Source organism: Oncorhynchus tshawytscha, linkage group LG01 (genome assembly GCF_018296145.1).
Source record: "Oncorhynchus tshawytscha isolate Ot180627B linkage group LG01, Otsh_v2.0, whole genome shotgun sequence".
NCBI lineage: Eukaryota > Metazoa > Chordata > Actinopteri > Salmoniformes > Salmonidae > Oncorhynchus > Oncorhynchus tshawytscha.
In genome coordinates, this window is record NC_056429.1 from 92,260,867 (window position 1) to 92,282,421 (window position 21,555).

General features: G+C 43.9%; 2 protein-coding genes across 4 annotated transcripts in view; both read left to right on the forward strand.

Moving 5' to 3' along the window:
• LOC112261469 (protein kinase C epsilon type-like) overlaps window positions 1-10,121 on the forward strand; it is a 201,654-nt gene extending 191,533 nt beyond the window's left edge. For both annotated transcript variants that reach the window (XM_042327327.1, XM_042327329.1), the window contains exons 12-15: window positions 1,053-1,191; window positions 2,985-3,173; window positions 6,639-6,785; window positions 8,810-10,121. In XM_042327327.1, the coding sequence (XP_042183261.1) occupies window positions 1,053-1,191; window positions 2,985-3,173; window positions 6,639-6,785; window positions 8,810-8,959 (625 nt within the window). In that variant the 3' untranslated portion in view covers window positions 8,960-10,121. The remainder of the gene's footprint in view (window positions 1-1,052; window positions 1,192-2,984; window positions 3,174-6,638; window positions 6,786-8,809) is intronic.
• A 5,973-nt stretch (window positions 10,122-16,094) lies between these two features.
• The window catches only part of LOC112260055 (endothelial PAS domain-containing protein 1), an 87,858-nt gene continuing 82,397 nt past the window's right edge, over window positions 16,095-21,555 (forward strand). For both annotated transcript variants that reach the window (XM_024434856.2, XM_024434863.2), the window contains exon 1: window positions 16,095-16,516. In XM_024434856.2, coding sequence (XP_024290624.1) covers window positions 16,491-16,516 — 26 coding nt within the window. In that variant the 5' untranslated portion in view covers window positions 16,095-16,490. The remainder of the gene's footprint in view (window positions 16,517-21,555) is intronic.

Here is a 21,555-nt window from a genome sequence, read left to right on the forward strand (position 1 = left end):
TTCACTGAGTAAGAACACTAAGAGAATATTTGGCATTGTGTCTGTTCACTGAGTAAGAGCACTGAGAGAATATTTGGCATTGTGTCTGTTCACTGAGTAAGAACACTGAGAGAATATTTGGCATTGTGTCTGTTCACTGAGTAAGAACACTGTGTAACGATCAAACAGGGTGGAGTAAGGTGAGGACCAAAGCGCAGCGTGGTAAGTGTTCATATTTTTTATAAAGTAACTGAACACTGAACAAAACAATAAACGACAAACAAACAGTCCTGTAAGGTGAATGGAAAAAACACTAAACAGGAAATAATCACCCACAAAACACAGGTGGGAAAAGGCTACCTAAGTATTAATCTCAATCAGAGACAACAAATGACACCTGCCTCTGATTGAGAACCATACCAGGCCAAACACAAAACCACAACATAGAAAAAAGAACATAGACTACCCACCCCAACTCATGCCCTGACCAAACTAAAACAAAAACATAATAAAGGAACTAAGGTCAGAACGTGACACACTGAGATTATATTTGACATTGTGTCTGTTCACTGGGTAAAAGCACTGAGTTTCCATGTCCTTTTCAATAGACTTTCTCTTACTCTTTACCCAATATATTGATGTCACAGTGATTACTTATCTTACCTGTGATCTATATTATATTCATGTTGATATATACATCACTGTAAATGTGTCCATTTCTATGCTTGTATTGGTCTGAACGAAATGTGGGATCATTCTACTGTGCTTCCTCTCTCTTTCTCTCTTCTAGTATAGAATGTTCATGTCAACCACATTCTTTATGTAGATCTCTCTCTCCCTCCTTCTCGCTCTATCTCCGCTTTCTTTCTCTCTCTCTCCCCCCTCTCTGTATCTCCTCTCTCTTTCTGTCTCTCTCCCTCCTTCTCTCTCTTTCTGTCTCTCTCTCCCTCCTCTCTCTATCTTCTCTCTCTTTCTGTCTCTCCTCATGATCTTTCTCTCTCTCCTCTCCCTCTGTAACAGCTTCCCTCTTACCCCTAGGCCCTCATGTTGTCTCTTTGTCTCTGTCTCTCCAGAGATCTGAAACTGGATAACATTCTGCTGGATGCACAAGGCCACTGTAAACTGGCTGACTTTGGCATGTGTAAGGAGGGGATCCTCAATGGAGTCACCACCACCACCTTCTGTGGGACCCCAGACTACATTGCTCCGGAGGTAACCCACACTTATCTGGAACAGTCTGACAGTACTCAATCACCCATTCATATGGGACAGTCCTACATTACTCAACCACCCATTAATCTCGTAAAGTCTGAGAGTATTCAACCATCCATTAATCTGGGACAGTCTGACAGTACTCAACCACCCATTCAGCTGGGACATTCTGACAGTACTCAACCACCCATTCATCTGGGACAGTCTGACAGTACTCCACCACCCATTCATCTGGGACAGTCTGACAGTACTCAACCACCCATTCATCTGGGACATTCTGACAGTACTCAACCACCCATTCAGCTGGGACATTCTGACAGTACTCAACCACCCATTCAGCTGGGACATTCTGACAGTACTAAACCACCCATTCAGCTGGGACATTCTGACAGTACTCAACCACCCATTCAGCTGGGACAGTCTGACAGTACTCAACCACCCATTCAGCTGGGACATTCTGACAGTACTCAACCACCCATTCAGCTGGGACATTCTGACAGTACTCAACCACCCATTAATCTGGGACAGTCGGACAGTACTCAACCACCCATTCAGCTGGGACAGTCTGACAGTACTCAACCACCCATTCAGCTGGGACATTCTGACAGTGCTCAACCACCCATTAATCTGGGACAATCTGACAGTACCTAACCACCCATTCATCTGGGACAGTCTGACAGTGCTCAACCACCCATTAATCTGGGACAGTCTGACAGTACTCAACCACCCATTAATCTGGGACAGTCTGACAGTACTCCACCACCCATTCATCTGGGACAGTCTGACAGTACTCAACCACCCATTCATCTGGGACAGTCTGACAGTACTCAACCACCCATTCATCTGGGACAGTCTGACAGTACTCAACCACCCATTCATCTGGGACAGTCTGACAGTACTCCACCACCCATTCATCTGGGACAGTCTGACAGTACTCCACCACCCATTCATCTGGGACAGTCTGACAGTACTCAACCACCCATTCATCTGGGACAGTCTGACAGTACTCAACCACCCATTCATCTGGGACAGTCTGACAGTACTCAACCACCCATTCATCTGGGACAGTCTGACAATACTCAACCACCCATTCATCTGGGACAGTCTGACAGTACTCAACCACACATTCATCTGGGACAGTCTGACAGTACCTAACCACCCATTCATCTGGGACAGTCTGACAGTACTCCACCACCCATTCATCTGGGACAGTCTGACAGTACTCAACCACCCATTCATCTGGGACAGTCTGACAGTACTCTACCACCCATTCATCTGGGACAGTCTGACAGTACTCAACCACCCATTCATCTGGGACAGTCTGACAGTACCCACCCACCCTTTTATCTGAGACAGTCTGACAGTATTGTATTATTATCATGTACTGTACTCTTTCTATACCCTCTACTCTGCCCTCTCCCTCACTCTTTCATCCACCCATGTTTTAAATTTAAAAATAAATACAAGATTTGTCTTAAAAATAAAATCCACTCACTCACTATTACCCACTCACTCACATAATCCATCAATTAAACTCATGTACTCATTTCTTCCACTCATTCTCTCATAATATCATCCCTAATAATATTATGTTCCCCTTTACTACCATATTGATCCTGTCGTAGTGTAGATGGTGTTAGTGTTTCCTGTCCCCCTGTGTGCTTTAGATCCTACAGTATATTGTGTTTTAGATGGTGTTACAGTGTTTCCTGTCCCCATGTATGTTTTAGATCCTACAGAAGCTTGTGTATGAGATGGTGTTACATTGTTTCCTGTCCCCCTATGGGTTTTAGATCCTTCAGGAGCTAGAATATGGCCCCTCTGTGGACTGGTGGGCTCTGGGGGTGCTTATGTACGAGATGATGGCTGGCCAGCCCCCCTTTGAGGCCGACAATGAGGATGACCTGTTTGAGTCCATTCTCCACGATGATGTCCTCTACCCAGTGTGGCTAAGCAAGGAGGCAGTCTCCATCCTCAAAGCGGTCAGTGACCTACAGAATACCTACCTGTTCTAATCTGCCTGTATCTCTAACTATCCCTCTTTTACTCTCCGCTTTTTCCCCTTCTCCACCTCTTTTTATTTTCTTCATATCTCTTCCTCTCATTTCTCTGCTTCATCTGTTCTGACACCTTATTGTCTCCTACACCTCCCTTTCCTCCCCCTCCTCCTCCTCCTTGTCATCCTCCTCCTCCTTGTCATCCTTCACCTCCTCCTCTTCCTTTTCCTCCTCCTCCTCATCTTCCTCCTCCTCCTTGTCATCCTCCTCCTCCTCCTTTTCCTCCTCGTCGTCCTCCTCCTTGTCATCCTTCTCCTCATCTTCTTCTTCCTCCTAATCCTCCTCCTACTCCTCCTTCTCTTCCTCCTCCTTCTCCTCTTCCTCCTCCTCCTCTTCTTCCTAATCCTCCTTGTCATTCTTCTCCTCTTCCTCCTCCTCCTATTCTTTCTCCTCCTTGTCATTCTTCTATTCTTATTCCTCCTAATTCTCCTCCTACTCCTCCTTCTCTTCCTCCTCCTCTTCCTCCTCCTTCTCCTCCTCATCTTCCTCCTCCTACTCCTCCTCATCTTCTTCCTAATCCCACTCCTACTTCATCTCCGCTTCCTCCTCCTCCTAATCCTCCTCTTCCTCCTCCTCCTCCTCCTCCTTGTCATCCTTCTACCCCTCCTCTTCCTCCTCCACCTCCTCCTAAGCCTCCTCCTCCTGATCTTTTTCCTCCTCCTCCTAAGCCTCCTCCTCCTTTTCCTCCTAATCCTCCTCCTACTCCTACTCCTCCTCCTCTTCCTCCTCCCACTCCTAGTCATCCGCCTAGTCCTTGTCATCCTCCTCCTCTTCCTCCTAATCCTCCTCCTCTTCCTTCTCCTCCTTTTCATCCTACTCCTGCTCATCCTCCTCCTAGTCCTAATTTTCCTCCTCTTCCTCCTCCTCCTCCTAAGCCTCCTCCTCCTGATCCTGATCCCCTACTCCTCCTCCTAAGTCTCCTCCTCCTTCTCCTCCTAATCCTCCCCCTACTCCTCCTCCTCTTCCTCCTCCTCCTAAGCCTCCTCCTCCTGGTCCATCGCGTCCTGCATTTACTTTGGCCGTCTGAGTTCTGAAACTGGATAGCATCCTTCTGGATGCAAAGGGCCACTGTAAGCTATATGTTTGCAAAGCCTTGTGGTAAAGCAGGTGTGTTTGTCTTGGACCGGCCTGTTTCACTCTGTGATCAGTCTCACTGGTCCTTTGGTCACATTACCCAGCCCAGCGGTCCTAATGTTCACATTACCCAGCCCAGCGGTCCTAATGGGCACATTTCCCAGCCCAGTGGTCACATTAGCCAGCAGTCCTAATGGTCACATTACCCAGCCCAGTGGTCCTAATGGTCACATACCCAACCCAGCGGTCCTAATGGTCCAGCCCAGCGGTCCTAATGGTCACCCAGTGGTCCTAATGGTCACATTACCCAGCCCAGCGGTCCTAATGGTCACAGCCCACGGTCAATGGTCCCAGTGGTCCTAATGGTCACATTACCCAGCCCAGCAGTCCTAATGGTCACATTACCCAACTCAGTGGTCCTAATGGTCACATTACCCAGCCCAGTTGTCCTAATGGTCACATTACCCAACCCAGCGCTCCTACTGGTCACATTACCCAGCAGTCCTAATGGTCACATTACCCAGCCCAGCGGTCCTAATGGTCACATTACCCAGCGGTCCTAATGGTCACATTACCCAGCTATCCTAATGGTCACATTACCCAGCCCAGCAGTCCTGATGGTCACATTGCATATTCCAGCGGTCCTAATGGTCACATTACCCAGCCCAGCGGTCCTAATGGTCACATTACCCAGCGGTCCTAATGGTCACATTACCCAGTGATCCTACTGGTCACATTACCGGGCGGTCCTAATGGTCACATTACCCAGTGGTCCTAATGGTCACATTACCAAGCGATCCTACTGGTCCCATTACTCAGCGGTCCTACTGCTCACATTACCCAGCGGTCCTAATGGTCACATTACCCAGCCCAGTGGTCCTAATGGTCACATTACCCAGCCCAGTGGTCCTAATGGTCACATTAACCAGCCCAGTGGTCCTACTGGTCACATTACCCAGCCCAGTGGTCCTAATGGTCACATTACCCAGCCCAGTGGTCCTAATGGTCATATTACCCAACCCAGCGGTCCTACTGGTCACATTACCCAGCCCAGTGGTCCTAATGGTCACATTACCAAGCGATCCTACTGGACACATTACCCAGCTATCCTAATGGTCACATTACCCAGCCCAGCAGTCCTGATGGTCACATTGCATATTCCAGCGGTCCTAATGGTCACATTACCCATCGGTCCTAATGGTCACATTACCCAGCCCAGCGGTCCTAATGGTCACATTACCCAGCAGTCCTAATGGTCACATTACCCAGCCCAGCGGTCCTAAAGGTCACATTACCCAGCGGTCCTAATGGTCACATTACCCAGCTATCCTAATGGTCACATTACCCAGCCCAGCAGTCCGGATGGTTACATTGTATATTCCAGCAGTCCTAATGGTCACATTTCCCAGCCCAGCGGTCCTAATGGTCACATTACCCAGCGGTCCTCATGGTCACATTACCCAGTGATCCTACTGGTCACATTACCCAGTGGTCCTAATGGTCACATTACCCAGCGGTCCTACTGGTCACTTTACCCAGTGGTCCTAATGGTCACATACCCAGCCCAGCGGTCCTAATGGTCACATTACCCAGTGGTCCTAATGGTCACATTACCCAGCCCAGCGGTCACATTACCCAGCCCTAATGGTCATATTACCCAGCCCAGCGGTCCTAATGGTCACATTAGCCCAGCGGTCCTAATGGTCACATTACCAAGCCCAGCTGTCCTAATGGTCACATTACCCAGCCCAGCGGTCCTAATGGTCACATTACCCAGCCCAGGGTCCTAATGGTCACATTACCCAGCGGTCCTAATGGTCACATTACCCAGCCCAGCTGTCCTAATGGTCACATTACCCAGCCCAACGGTCCTAATGGTCACATTGCATATTCCAGCTATCCTAATGGTCACATTACTCAGCCCAGCAGTCCTAATGGTCACATTACCCAGCCCAGCGGTCCTAATGTTCACATTACCCAGCCCAGCGGTCCTAATGGTCACATTACTCAGCCCAGCGGTCCTAATGGTCACATTACCCAGCCCAGCGGTCCTAATGGTCACATTACCCAGCCCAGTGGTCCTAATGGTCATATCTGACCTCTGGATTATCTTAACAATGACCACAGAGCAGACCTCTCTGCACCACTTGACTGTCTCAACCTCTCACTCTTGCTCTTTCACCTCCATTTCTCTCTTCCTTGCATTTACTACATGGCCTCATGCTCCCAAGGGGGCCAAGGGGAAAAAGTCAAGTAAGTTTAGTACATTTAATTTTCTTCCTCCTTTATTCATCGTCCTGTTTTCCTGTCATGTAGTTCATGACGAAGAGTCCAAACAAGCGTCTGGGCTGTGTGATCACCCAGGGCTTGGAGGAGGCCATCAAGGTGCATCCCTTCTTCAAGGAGATGGACTGGGTTCTGCTGGAGCAGAAGAGGGTCAGACCACCCTTCAAACCTCGCATTGTGAGTATTCACCACACATAGCCCAGACAATGTAGGGTGAAGTTGCCTGTAGATGCTGATCTTGGTTCAGTTTAGCATTATCCACACGAATGGTCAAGGTTAGGATTAGGGCAGGGGAAACCGATCCTAGATCTGCACCTAGGGTAGACTTCACCCCGGAATTGGTCTGAGATCTTAGGGAACATATCATGCTGTAGGTTTTAGGGCCCCTAATGTTCCACCTTCACCATTATTAACCTCTAACCTTCAGCATCCTAAATATCACCAAAGCTTCAATCTTAATTAATAGTATGTTGAGAACTCTGGAACTTAGTTTTATTTAACCTTCATATAATATGACCAGGAACAACTCCTGGGCTCTGGTATGGTTATGTGGACTTTGCTGATAGCTACTTTATTGAGGGAAAATGTACTTACTATGACCTAGATACACTATATAACACAAGTATGTGGACACCTCTTCAAATTAGTGGATTCAGCTATTTCAGTCACAGCAGTCGCTGACAGGTGTATAAAATTGAGAACACAGCCATGCAATCTCCATAGACATACATTGGCAGTAGAATGGCCTTACTGGAGAGCTCAGTTTCTGTCAATGTGGCACCGTCAAAGTATGTCACCTTTCCAGCAAGTCAGTCTGTCAAATTTCTGCCCTGCTAGAGCTGCTCTGGTCAACTGTAAGTGCTGTTATTGTGAAGTGGAAACGTCAAGGAGCAACAACAGCTCAGCCGCGAAGTGGTAGGCCACACAAGCTCACAGAACAAGACAGGTGAGTGCTGAAGCACGTAGCGGTGAAAAATCACCGGTCCTTGGGTTGCAACACTCAGGACCAAGTTCCAAACTGCCTCTGGACGCATCAGCACAAGAACTGTTCATCAGAAGCTTCATGAAATGAGTTTCCATTGCCGAGCAGCCGCACACAAGCTTAAGATCAGCATGCGCAATGCCAAGCGACGTCTGGAGTTGTGTAAAGCTCGCCGCCATTGGACTCTGGAGCAGTGGAAACACGTTTTCTGGAGTGATGAATCACACATCTGGGTTTAGCAGATGCCAGGAGAATGCTACCTGTCCCAATGCATAGTGCAAACTGTGATGTTTGGTGGAGGAGGAATAATGGTCTGGGGCTGTTTTTCATGGTTCGGCTAGGCCACTTAGTTACAGTGAAGGGAAATCTTAATGTTACAGCATACAATGACATTCTAGACGATTCTGTGCTTCCAGCTTTGTGGCCACAGTTTGGGGAAGGCTCTTTATTGTTTCAGCATGACAATGCCCCCATGCACAAAGCAAGGTCCATATAGAAATGGTTTATTGAAATCGGTGTGGAAGAACTTGACCTCAACCACATCGAACAACTTTGGGATGAATTAGAATGCGGACTGCGAGCCAGGCCTAATCGCCGAACACCATTTCTACACGCTGTTGTGGCCCAACATGCTGTTGTGGCTGAATGGAAGCATGTCCCCGCAGCAATGTTCCAACATCTAGTGGAAAGCCTTCCCAGAAGAGTGGAGGCTGTTGTAGCAGTAAAGGGGGGACCAACTCCATATTAATGCCCATGAGTTTGTTATGAGATGTTCGACGAGCAGGTGTCCACATACTTTTGGTCATGTAGTGTATGTGGTTGTCCCATCTAACTATCTGAAGAATGCACTAACTGTAAGTCGCTCTGGATAAGAGTGTCTGCTGAATGACTCAAATGTAAATGTACTGTATAGCTAGATACCTGATGGGCATGGGGTACTATGAAATACCTAATGGAGAGTGAGGGGAAGGGTATGTCCTGTTTCCATTCACACAGAGAGGGGACGATGAGCACCTCAACAAATCACACAACGTGATCACTCCATCCAAATCTATATGTTAATCAGCCTTGTTTTATCATTACTTTATCAAAAAAGGTCTAATTATTTGGCAGTCATCATCCTGTAGTATCTGACTCTCATGCTCCTTCCTTCCTTCCTTCCTTCCTTCCTTCCTTCCTTCCTTCCTTCCTTCCTTCCTTCCTTCCTGCTCCTGTACAGAAAACCAAAAAGGATGTGAACAACTTTGACCAGGACTTCACTCGCGAGGAACCTGTCCTCACCCCAGTAGAAGACGCCATTATTAAGCAGATCAACCAAGACGAGTTCAAGGGTTTCTCCTACTTTGGAGGGGAGGAGAATCTGTCCTAAGGCCTGCACACACACCAACACACACACCAACACACACACACACACACACCAACACACAAACAAACACGTATAGACACACATACATGCAGGAACACTGACATACACACGAATTTAAGAACACACATACAAACATACATACATACATGCAAACCCATGTATTTTCTCCCATGCAGACATACAGAATTATAAAATACACACAGAGTAAATTATTACTTTCACACACTTATATAAAACTCCAGCCATTAGGGCCTCAGATTAGTACCAACTTCAAAACCTAAACCAGACCATCTACAGCGCTCTACCAGTATCTGTCTGTATGTCTGTCTGTCCATCAGTGCATGTTTTCTAAGTTACAAACCAATGTAATTCAAGAGTAGGTCAGATAGGAAGCCCATCTGCTTTATTATCAAGGTCCTATTGGCTGGTCCAGATCAGAGTGGTGGATCAAACCACACTCCTTGTGGTGGAGGGTGGCCCTAGGATTGGCCCCCTGACACTGAATATAGCCTGGCCCTTGCCCCACTGGCCTGGGCTGATAACAGTGATGAAAGCTCCCCACAGTCCAGCCCCAGATTGTCACAAGGCCCTTTCCAGTGGACTATGAAATGTACAGGGAATGTTTGTGTGACGGTGTCAACTTTTTGTCTATGTAAGGATTTAAAGGTCAGGGGTTATGTGTGCTTTGAGCAGGGGTCTTGTTCGACATGGTCTCCTTACAATAGATCAGACTTTCAACTGTTTCGTCAACCATCCTAGTTCCTCAGTGAGTATATGATACTGAAATAATTATATTATTATATGAATCTGTAATTTCTTAAGCTGTCCTGTAAATTTCTCATTGTACTAGAATGTCCTCCTCCTCTGCCATGTTTAAACTGGATGTACTAGAATGTCCTCCTTCTCTGCCATGTTTAAACTGGATGTACTAGAATGTCCTCCTTCTCTGCCATGTTTAAACTGGATGTACTAGAATGTCCTCCTTCTCTGCCATGTTTAAACTGGATGTACTAGAATGTCCTCCTTCTCTGCCATGTTTAAACTGGATGTACTAGAATGTCCTCCTTCTCTGCCATGTTTAAACTGGATGTACTAGAATGTCCTCCTTCTCTGCCATGTTTAAACTGGATGTACTAGAATGTCCTCCTTCTCTGCCATGTTTAAACTGGATGCCTAGAATGTCCTCCTTCTCTGCCATGTTTAAACTGGATGTACTAGAATGTCCTCCTTCTCTGCCATGTTTAAACTGGTTGTACTAGAATGCCCTCCTTCTCTGCCATGTTTAAACTGGTTGTACTAGAATGTCCTCCTCTGCCATGTTTAAATGCAAAAAAACCTAATCCATAGAACCAATGATTGTATTTTAAAAAACTAAAACCAATTGGTTCACAGTGTCAATAAAAAAAGAAGCCTGTTTCAACGTTTCCTCAAGATCAAAACGACGGCAGAATTAGAACAAGTCCATGTAAAGTACATCAAATGCCCATTGTGTGTAGCTGCAGAGTGCATGAGTGATGGTGGGGATGCAACTGAATGTATCGGGTCTGTTTGTGTGTGTGTGAGTGTGTGTGCGTGTGCGTGTGTGTGTGTCAATAAGTATACTGCACGTACGCTAGTTTGTGTGAGTCTGTCTGTGCGTGTGCGACATAGGCAGTGGGTTCATGAGAAGGGCCCTCTTGAAGATTTAACATTTCATTGTGTCTGTTTTATTTCGTTGTGTTTTATTTCATTGTGTGTTTTATTTTATTGTGTGTTTTATTTTGTGTGTTTTATTTCATTGTGTGTTTTATTTCATTGTGTGTTTTATTTCATTGTGTATTTAATTTCATTGTGTCTGTTTTATTTGATTGTGTGTTTTATTTAATTGTGTGTTTTATTTCATTGTGTGTTTTATTTGATTGTGTGTTTTATTTCATTGTGTGTTTAATTTCATTGTGTCTGTTTTATTTCATTGTGTGTTTTATTTAATTTGTGTGTTTTATTTCATTGTGTGTTTTATTTCATTGTGTGTTTTATTTTATTGTGTGTTTCATATCATTGTGTGTTTTATTTTATTGTGTGTTTCATATCATTGTGTGTTTTATTTTATTGTGTGTTTCATATCATTGTGTGTTTTATTTCATTGTGTGTTTTATTTCATTGTGTCTGTTTTATTTCATTGTGTGTTTTATTTTATTGTGTGTTTTATTTGTCGTGATTTTACTGGATTGTCTTGTTGCTCAGTGTCTGAAATCCTGGATTTCCCTGCTATGCAACAAGACTCACAATCATGTGGGGGAAGGCATCACCAGATAGCCATGTCTTTCCCTCTGTACAGACCACCTTGTATATAGAAGCCTGTGGACTTCTTGGAGAAATAGAGGTATCATCTATTGCATGGTTATGCATATGATCTTATTGTGTATTAATAGAATATGAAAAAGTGACAATGTCCATGTGCAATATTCTATGTCTGTCTGTCTGTTTTTGGTTTCCTTTGCTTTCTTGCCAGGTGTCTTCACTGTTCATCCTCCCATTGACTCTTTGCTGTTGTTCTGTATGGTTTTGACAGTGTATGCATGGCTGTTTTCATTTGCCTGTCGTTAACCCCATTGATAGCCATGTCTATGTGCTTCCTTCAGAGTGTTCCATCAAACCACCTCACCACCCCTCTCCTTGCCCTCTCTCAACTCTTTTGAAGAAAGGTTGACATTTCCTATAGCATATCTCTTTAAAAAAGGTCAACATTTCCTATAGCATATCTCTTTAAAAAGTCAACCTTTCCTGTAGCATATCTCTTTAAAAAAGGTCAACATTTCCTATAGCATATCTCTTTAAAAAGTCAACCTTTCCTATAGCATATCTCTTTAAAAAAGGTCAACATTTCCTGTAGCATCTCTTTTTAAATAAGGTCAACATTTCCTGTAGCATATCTCTTTAAAAAAGGTCTTTAAAAAAGGTCAACATTTCCTACAGCATCTCTTTTGAAATAAAGTCAACATTTCCTGTAGCATATCTCTTTTTTTTAAGTCAACATTTCCTATAGCATCTCTTTAAAAAAAAGGTCAACATTTCCGATAGCATATCTCTTTAAAAAAAGGTCAACATTTCCTATAGCATATCTCTTTAAAAAAAGGTCAACATTTCCTACAGCATATCTCTTTAGAACAGTAATATTACCAAAGGTAGTAAATCTGTTGGATTCATGAAGCTTATAGAAACCATCAACCTTCTTAATGCATTCAAGCCAAATAACTCTCTGGCAAAGATACTGTATGTGATATTGTAAGCCTACACCAAATCAAGGTAAAGTCAAATCTACTGTCATATTCTGTCAGTAGAACACAAAAAGAACAATGTTGGTTTGTTATAATATTGCAAGTTGTACATTCCATTTTAGAGTAGAAACTTGAAAGTAACTTTCAAATGTTGGATTCATAACAGTAGGACTATTTGCAATTGAAGAGGTAGTGTAGTAGTGATAGTATGACTACTGTAGAAGTAGCAGTAGCAGTTGTTATTGTAGTAGTAGTAGTAGTTATTGTAGTATTATTAGTAGCATGTATAACAGTGCTAGTGCTACTAGTAGTAGCAATTATGCTATGGGGAGCAGGAGTAACTGTAGCAACAGTGGTTGTAGCAGCGTTAATATGGGGACTGTCAAAGGAGTAACATTGCATAGCACACCCAGTGGTGCGCCACACACACCACTGCATGAAGCTCATACACCCAAAGCTGATGCCCCTGCCCCACACACACCACTGCATGAAGGTACACCCAAAGCAATACGCCACACACACCACTGCATATCATGGAATCACCACTGTCAAAGCAATACTGATGCCCCTGCCCCACTGCACACACCATTGCATGAAGGCCGCTCATACACCCAAAGGAATACTGATGCCCCTCCCCACACACACCACTGCATGAAGGCCGCTCATACACCCAAAGGAATACTGATGCCCCTGCCCCACACACACCACTGCATGAAGGCCGCTCATACACCCCAAAGCAATACTGCTGCCCCTGAATACTGATGCCCCTCCCCCACACACACCACTGCATGAAGGCCGCTCATACACCCAAAGGAATACTGATGCCCCTGCCCCACACACACCACTGCATGAAGGCCGCTCATACACCCAAAGGAATACTGATGCCCCTCCCCCACACACACCACTGCATGAAGGCCGCTCATACACCCAAAGCAACCACACCTTTGACACAGCTGCACCTGTGTCAATTAATCACATGACCCCCAACATGAGAACAGTGTTAAAGAGAGGATATTTGTGTTTTGTTTTGTAAGATGGCAGACGCCCGTCCTACTCCGACCCATACGGACGGTATCCCTAGAGGTCCAAAATGCTCCATGCCAAATCCTTAACTCCAACTTTCTATGGTCCTTCTTTTATTGTGTACTTTTTAAACTGTTTGTAAAAGGAAGAAAACTCATAGGAAACTCATTTGTCTGTTGTAAGGTCAGTGAAGCAGATGAATGAGTACAATGTAGATTGTTGAAGAAGTACATCTGGCGGAATATTATGTGTTTGTTACATACAGTAGAATAAAAGACACAGCGGTGGGCCACGTGCATTATATTACTGTATGTACCTCTGTACATGTTGGGTTTCCTAATGGAGACTACTTTTGTAATAAAAGCATGCTCATTTAAGAATATCTATTGGAATGTCTTTTTCATCCAGGACGACACTGATTCTGGGTCTGGGAAGCTGGACAATAGTATTGGATTTCTGGTTTCTGTATTGTGAAGCTTTCTATGTACAGTTTGTCACCTGGCTGTTTTATTTTGAAGTCCTTTGGCATTCATTACTGTATGTCATTGTAAGCATTTTGGCTGTGTGCCAAAAGGATGTGAATGTGTACTGTTGGTTTTTGGAACTTATTAAATATAATGATGTCAAATCAAATAGTGGATTTGCTTGTTTTAGGGCTAATTTCTGTTCAGTGATAATAAAAATGTATGCAAAAGAGACCCAGGTCTCAATGCTAAAATAAAGGTAAAAAAGCTCTCTATGAAACACTGTTTACATTGCCAGATTGGGTTGAGGGAATATAGAGTACTGTACAGTGTCCATAAGTGACCACTGTTGGAATGTACTCTGAGATATAACATGGTTAAAATGATAACACCATGTGCCATTAATCATTGACTGATGTTGCCACATTTGGGTATTCTTCCCTTTCAAAGCAAATGTTGCATTCCACACTAGTGTCATGGAAACTGAATATTTAGACCAGGGATGGGCAACTTTGATTGGGGTGGGGGCCACAATAAAACGGAACTCCTCATGAGAGGCTGCAGTTGTTCATGGGTCTGCGTACCCACATCCAAAGTTGGGAAGTTCATTTCATGCAATTCTACTCATTTTGCCATGGGGCGAAGAGAAATGTTGGCAGTTTTTAACATGAAAAACTGATGATCAATGGACCCCAGCCTGGTTGCTTACTACAAGTTTTGATAGCTGCGGCTAGACTAATTTACCAATCTAAAAATTGGCTAATTGAGTGACTGGTAATGCAAAACCACATTTTGAAGTTGCACCTTGTGTATTCTATTATTCTAACTCTCAACAGTAAACTGAGACTCCTTTACCAAACGGCACCTTCTATCTACATTGATCTACTGTTCTGTATCCTAGCATCGCTTCCCTTCCTTCTTTTTTTCTACAATATTCAGAAAATATGTTTGAGAAGGATGGCAGTTTATATATTAGTTATAATGGGTCACAGTGACCTAACAAATTTTCACATTTTAGTAATTTAGCAGACACTCTTATCCACAGCAATTTATAGGGGCAATTAGGGTTAAGTGCCTTTCTCAAGGGCCTATCAACAGATTTTTCATTAGTCAGCTCAGTGATTTGTACTAGTGACCTTTTGGTTACTGGCCCAACACTCTTAACCGATAGGCTACCTACTGCCCTCAACTCAGTGAACCTTCAGTTTACTTGCTTAATTCTTGAGGTGAATCATTTGAATCACAAAGCTGTTTAGACAGGCAGCCCAATTCTGATCTTTTCTTCACTCTTTGGTCTTTTGACCAATCAGATGCCTGTGCAGCCCATTAACAGCCTGAAGAAAGGTGAAATGTCACAGCACCTGACGTTTTTATCAATAAATTTCAGTCGATTGGAATAGATGAGTGTCACAGGGTTGAAGTTTTTCTTGTTTATCTCATTTTCTGTCTGTCTCTCTCCCTCCCCCTCGTTCACCCTCTCCCCCTTCCACCCCCCACTCCCATCCTCTCCCCAACCTCCTCCAACCCCTCCGCCCTCACCCACCCTCTCCCCCTCCTCCTCCACCCTTTCACACCCTCTCCGTCACTCTCTCTCCTCTCCCTCTCCCTCCTCCTTCTCCCATTCTCTCTTCCTTCTACTTTCCCTCCCACTCCTCTCAGCTCTCCCCCTTGCCCTCCTCTCTTCCCCTTCTCTCTCTCCCTCCTCTACCCCTCCATTCTCTCTCCCTCCTTTTTTCCCTGCCTCCCCTCCCCTTCCTCTCATCTCCCGCTCCCTCTCCCTCCTCTCTTTCCCTCTCTCTCTCCCACCTCTGTCTGTCTGTTGACTCTCTCTCTCCCTCCTCTCTCCCATACAATATATTGTACAGTATTTTTTGCTCATCAAAGTGTCAGTAGTTATGGACAAGACTATGTATATCACATCTGAAATGTAAAAAATAAATAACAAAATAAACATCTTCCTCAACATTTCGGAATGGGTAAACAAGCAATGTTATCTCAGCCATTGACTAAAACAGTTATTTCTTCAGGAAATGATTTTTTTAGTAGAACCATATTTAAAGACAGCAGAGACTCTTGTGGACTTTGAATGTCCCAACTGGCCCCAACTGGCTGGCATGAATGACAAGCATGTGTTTTTCTGTTTCCATCACCATACTAGCACATGAACAAATAAAAGGATCGGAGGTTGACATACTTATCTGCACAATGCAAGGCCAATAAGTTCATCACTGACATGTATCTACACAACAGAATGTACAGGGCAAGTCGACTCAAAGGTGTAGACCTACCAGTGACAGTATAAAACAGCGAAACAATCAGTGTAGGGGGTTGGGTTAATTAAGGCGGTTCTACACAGCATTTTCACCAATCACTGTGGTCAGATTGACTGAGCGACTGTCATCGGTCCAGCTGAGGGTAAGAGAGAGAGAGAGAGTACGGTGGAACGGGAATAGAAGTTTGAGCAGACTAAGGAAACTTTGACGACAGACCCGACATTATCCAACTTGTGAATTATTTGTAGGCTAAAGCCTGTGTATTGTACCTTTTGTTAATCGGTGAATAAATAGGCTGTACAATCCTTGGCAGTGTTCTGAGACTGTACAGCTGCCAACTGCTTCTGAAGGACAACTTGTTTATGAAATGGACTGTGCGTAAAGATAAATGACATTTTCTCTATTTGACTTTCAATAAGTTTCACTTGTGTGCGTCTTATGTTGCTTTAACATTGTTGAGAAAGTGGACTGAGTCGGACTTTCGGGGAAATTGTTACTAAACTTTGCAAAAGAAAACATGACTGCCGATAAGGACAAGAAAAGGTAATGTCGATTTTTGAAATATTTCCTGTTTGGCTTATTTATTCTTATGTTAATACAGTATGTTAGAAAGTATAATGTAAAACCTACAATCAACACGTTAAAGGGTAGGGCTATTAAACTATTGTCCTCGCGATCTATGAGTGACATTTCGCAGAAAATTCGCAGAACGGACACCTGCTGCGCTATAATAAAAGCGCACTGTGCGTAACATGGTAGCCTACAGGCACGCTACTTGACCATTTTGAAGCGCTGATTGACCATTTTGAAGCGCTGCGGTCTAGTTCACTACAGTGCAAACTTCGCAGTCATAAACGGTGTCACGGTTTGTGGGGGTAATTTTAGATGGTGGTGAATATGTAGCATTATCCATCTTCTGCAACTCTTTTTTTTTTACATGAAATGAAATAGAAGAATATAATAGTAACCATAGGCCATGTTTCATATTGTATTGACCATCATGGTGTAGATTCCACTATTTAAAGCCTGCGTGATCAATTAGGCAAGGTCGACAAATGCTGTTGATTGATTAAACATTGATAAAACATTTGTGTTTTTTATTTAAGGACCTCACTTTTTGTTTATATTGCAGGCTATTAGCCTATGTTGTATACATCATTGATCATGATAATGGTATTAAACATATTCTACTTGGTAAAAAAAGATAAAACATGTCTTTTCACAATCACAAGAAAAATGAAATGAACATGTATGCATTTCTCTTTGCATGCTGCTCCTTTCTCCATCTTCAAATGAAACAGACACTGTTTCTGTGACCTCTTGTATTTTAGAGTGTGTTAAGTGTGTAGGGCTCATGACGCCCATGAAGAGTTGGGTTGGAAAAACGGCAACTGTTAAACAGACGTAGCACACATTATTTGCTTCACAGAACATCTCAAACACTCAACCAATAATAAATATACAGTCTGTACAGTCCCTCGAGTGGTGAACCGCTAAGGGGAGAGTTTTGTCATCTATAAGAGGTTTTTCAGAAGAACTCCTGTAACCTTGACTTTAATCTCAGACCTCAGAGCAAAACTAAATATTAACCCTCGTGACCTCTTCATATGAAGAGAACGGACTAAAACATTCCTTTAACCACAAATATTACCACACACTACTATATAGTGTGTATTGAGTGATGCCTGATGATGAGCCTGTAGTTCTGAGGTTGACAGTAGAGCCCTTCTCACAGCACACTGTCCCTCAGCCTGTGGCACTGGAAACTGGATAACTGTTCACCAGCGTCAGTTTACTCTGCCCACAGCTCAGTGTCTTCAAAAATATATTTAAAATCTTTGAATTCTTAACTCCTTGATATCTCGTCTGGCTCCCTAGTAGAAGACAGTGGCTTTGTGCATCCTTTAGTTTTGGAGTGTTATCAGTATTGGGTGCTCTTTCAGTAATATGTTTAGATGGAGACACCATCGCCCCCTGAGGAGAGCACTGTGAGAGTCTAGTGATGAGACAAGCGCCTCTCGGTCTGCTTTCTCAGACACACACTTATACAACACAGAGAAGGAGTTCTCGTTAGCCATAACTTATACAACACAGAGAAGGAGTTCCCGTTAGCCATAACTTATACAACACAGAGAAGTAGTTTCTGTTAGCCATAACTTATACAACAGAGAGAAGGAGTTCCCGTTAGCTATAACTTATACAACACAGAGAAGGAGTTCCCGTTAGCCATAACTTATACAACACAGAGAAGGAGTTCCCGTTAGCCATAACTTCTACAACAGAAAGGAGTTCTCGTTAGCCATAACTTATAAAACACAGAGAAGGAGTTCCCGTTAGCCATAACTTATACAACAGAGAGAAGGAGTTCCCGTTAGCCATAACTTATACAACAGAGAGAAGGAGTTCCCGTTAGCCATAACTTATACAACACAGAGAAGTAGTTTCTGTTAGCCATAACTTATACAACAGAGAGAAGGAGTTCCCGTTAGCCATAACTTATACAACAGAGAGAAGGAGTTCCCGTTAGATATAACTTATACAACACAGAGAAGTAGTTTCTGTTAGCCATAACTTATACAACAGAGAGAAGGAGTTCCCGTTAGCCATAACTTATACAACACAGAGAAGGAGTTCCGTTAGCCATAACTTATACAACAGAGAGAAGGAGTTCCCGTTAGCCATAACTTATACAACACAGAGAAGGAGTTCCGTTAGCTATAACTTATACAACACAGAGAAGGAGTTCCCGTTAGCCATAACTTATACAACACAGAGAAGGAGTTCCCGTTAGCTATAACTTATACAACACAGAGAAGGAGTTCCCGTTAGCCATAACTTCTACAACAGAGAGAAGGAGTTCTCGTTAGCCATAACTTATACAACACAGAGAAGGAGTTCCTGTTAGCCATAACTTATACAACAGAGAGAAGGAGTTCCCGTTAGCCATAACTTATACAACACAGAGAAGGAGTTCCCGTTAGCCATAACTTATACAACACAGAGAAGGAGTTCCCGTTAGCCATAACTTATACAACACAGAGAAGGAGTTCCCGTTAGCCATAACTTATACAACAGAGAGAAGGAGTTCCCGTTAGCTATAACTTATACAACAGAGAGAAGGAGTTCCCGTTAGCCATAACTTATACAACGCAGAGAAGGAGTTCCTGTTAGCCATAACTTATACAACAGAGAGAAGGAGTTCCCGTTAGCCATAACTTATACAACGCAGAGAAGGAGTTCCTGTTAGCCATAACTTATACAACAGAGAGAAGGAGTTCCCGTTAGCCATAACTTATACAACACAGAGAAGGAGTTCCTGTTAGCCATAACTTATACAACACAGAGAAGGAGTTCCCGTTAGCCATAACTTATACAACACAGAGAAGGAGTTCCTGTTAGCCATAACTTATACAACACAGGAGACATGGTGGTCATCTTAGAGTATACTATTATTTTTTTAACCTTTATTTAACTAGGCAAGTCAGTTAAGAACCAATTCTTATTTACAATGACGGCCTAGGAAGTGTGTGTGTGTGTGTGTGTGTGTGTGTGTGTGTGTGTGTGTGTGTGTGTGTGTGTGTGTGTGTGTGTGTGTGTGTGTGTGTGTGTGTGTGTGTGTGTGTGTGTGTGTGTGTGTGTGTGTGTGTGAAATGTCTAGTCTTTATTGCACTGTCAATGGGGTGAATCATTGCTTCTGGCCTGGCTTGCACAGCAATGTTTATTTGAGCAGTGATATTGCATACTTAGTTTTATGGACCATGTGTTATTGTGAGAGGATCCACTTACAGGATTGTTTGATGTGTTTATTTACTTACTGTTCTCATATGCCTGTACAATAACACTTTACAAGCAGCGTGACAAATGTACTGCAAGCATCCACTTTCTTCCCTCATTCATTTATCAAGCAAAGGATCTATCTATTCAAAATGTTTATTCTCATAGCTATCATTGTGTACTGTATTATAAAGCATTCTGGCTATCTACACCAGCCACTTTGTGCTGGTCTGTTTTGGTTTGTGGCTTTGGTGAGGTTACGTCACCTTTATTATGGGGTGCTCTCTACTCTCGCTTTCTCTGTGGCCTGTTCTGTGCTGGGTCCTCTAAAAGAGCCATTGGCCTGTTAGGGAGAAGAAAAGCCCTGCTCTGGCCAGAGCCCCTGTCAACTCATCCATTCAGCCCATTGGCCTGTTAGCGAGAAGAAAAGCCCTGCTCTGGCCAGAGCCCCTGTCAACTCATCCATTCAGCCCATTGGCATGTTAGGGAGAAGAAAAGCCCTGCTCTGGCCAGATCCCCTGTCAACTCATCCATTCAGCCCATTGGCCTGTTAGGGAGAAGAAAAGCCCTGCTCTGGCCAGAGCCCCTGTCAACTCATCCATTCAGCCCATTGGCCTGTTAGGGAGAAGAAAAGTCCTGCTCTGGCCAGAGCCCCTGTCAACCCATCCATTCAGCCCATTGGCATGTTAGGGAGAAGAAAAGCCCTGCTCTGGCCAGAGCCCCTGTCAACTCAGCCATTCAGCCCACTGGCCTGTGGGGAAAGAGCTGGCACCGTGCCCAGTGCCTTGCCACAGCGCGCTATCCAAACATTACCCAAACACTGACTTACCCCGCTCAACATTTCTCCTTTAGGCCATGATTACAGGTTGGCCATGGGATTTAGAGACATAAACCAAATTCACACTGAGAGACAGTAGGTGGTCCCACACCTCTGGAAGGTCTGTGGCTGTTTTACCTCGATTGTTTGTGGATCCTTTTCAAACTAGTGGAGCGAATGGGGAATTGTAGTGGTTTAGTTCCTTCCATGAGTGTGAGGGATAGACAGTATTGAAAATGACTTGACATTGAGTAGATGGCTGACTGGCAGTGAACAGAGAAACAAGAAGAGAGCTGAGAGAGAGCCAAGTGTCCCTAGGAGACTCAGCACTCAAATGTTTTTTTATTTTACTCGGCAAGTCAGTTAAGAACACATTTTTACTTTCAATGACAGCCTAGGAACAGTGGGTTAACTGCCTTGTTCAGGGGCAGAACAACAGATTTTTCCATTGTCAGCTCAGGGATTTGATCTCGCAACCTTTCAGTTACTCGTCCAACGCTCTAACCACTAGGCTACCTGCTGCCCCCAATGCCTAACTTTATACACACACACACTCACACGCGCACACACACACACTCAGTTTAGTTTCTCTTTCACAGTCATTTGGGTGGCAGGTAGACTAGCAACTAAGGGCATTGGGCCAGTAATCAAAAGGTTGCTGGCTTTAATCCCCGAGCCAACTTGTTGAAAAATATGTTGATGTGCCCTTGAGCAAGGCCATTAATCCTAATTGCTCTTTTAAGTCACTCTGGGTGAGAACATTTGCTAAATGGCTGAAATGTCAAATTTGCTGGACCTTTAAATGGCATGCTAGTAGCACAAAAACTGCCTTTGTATAAGACCACTGTGGGAGGTTTTAAGGGTTTTAAAGAGACAGAAACAGTCTTTCCCAGCTGTATGATGTCTTAAAACTGAAGTATGTCGTTTATTGTGACAAGTTCTCAGGAGGATCCATGAACGCAGGCTTCTGAACTCCCAGCCCCAACCCCTC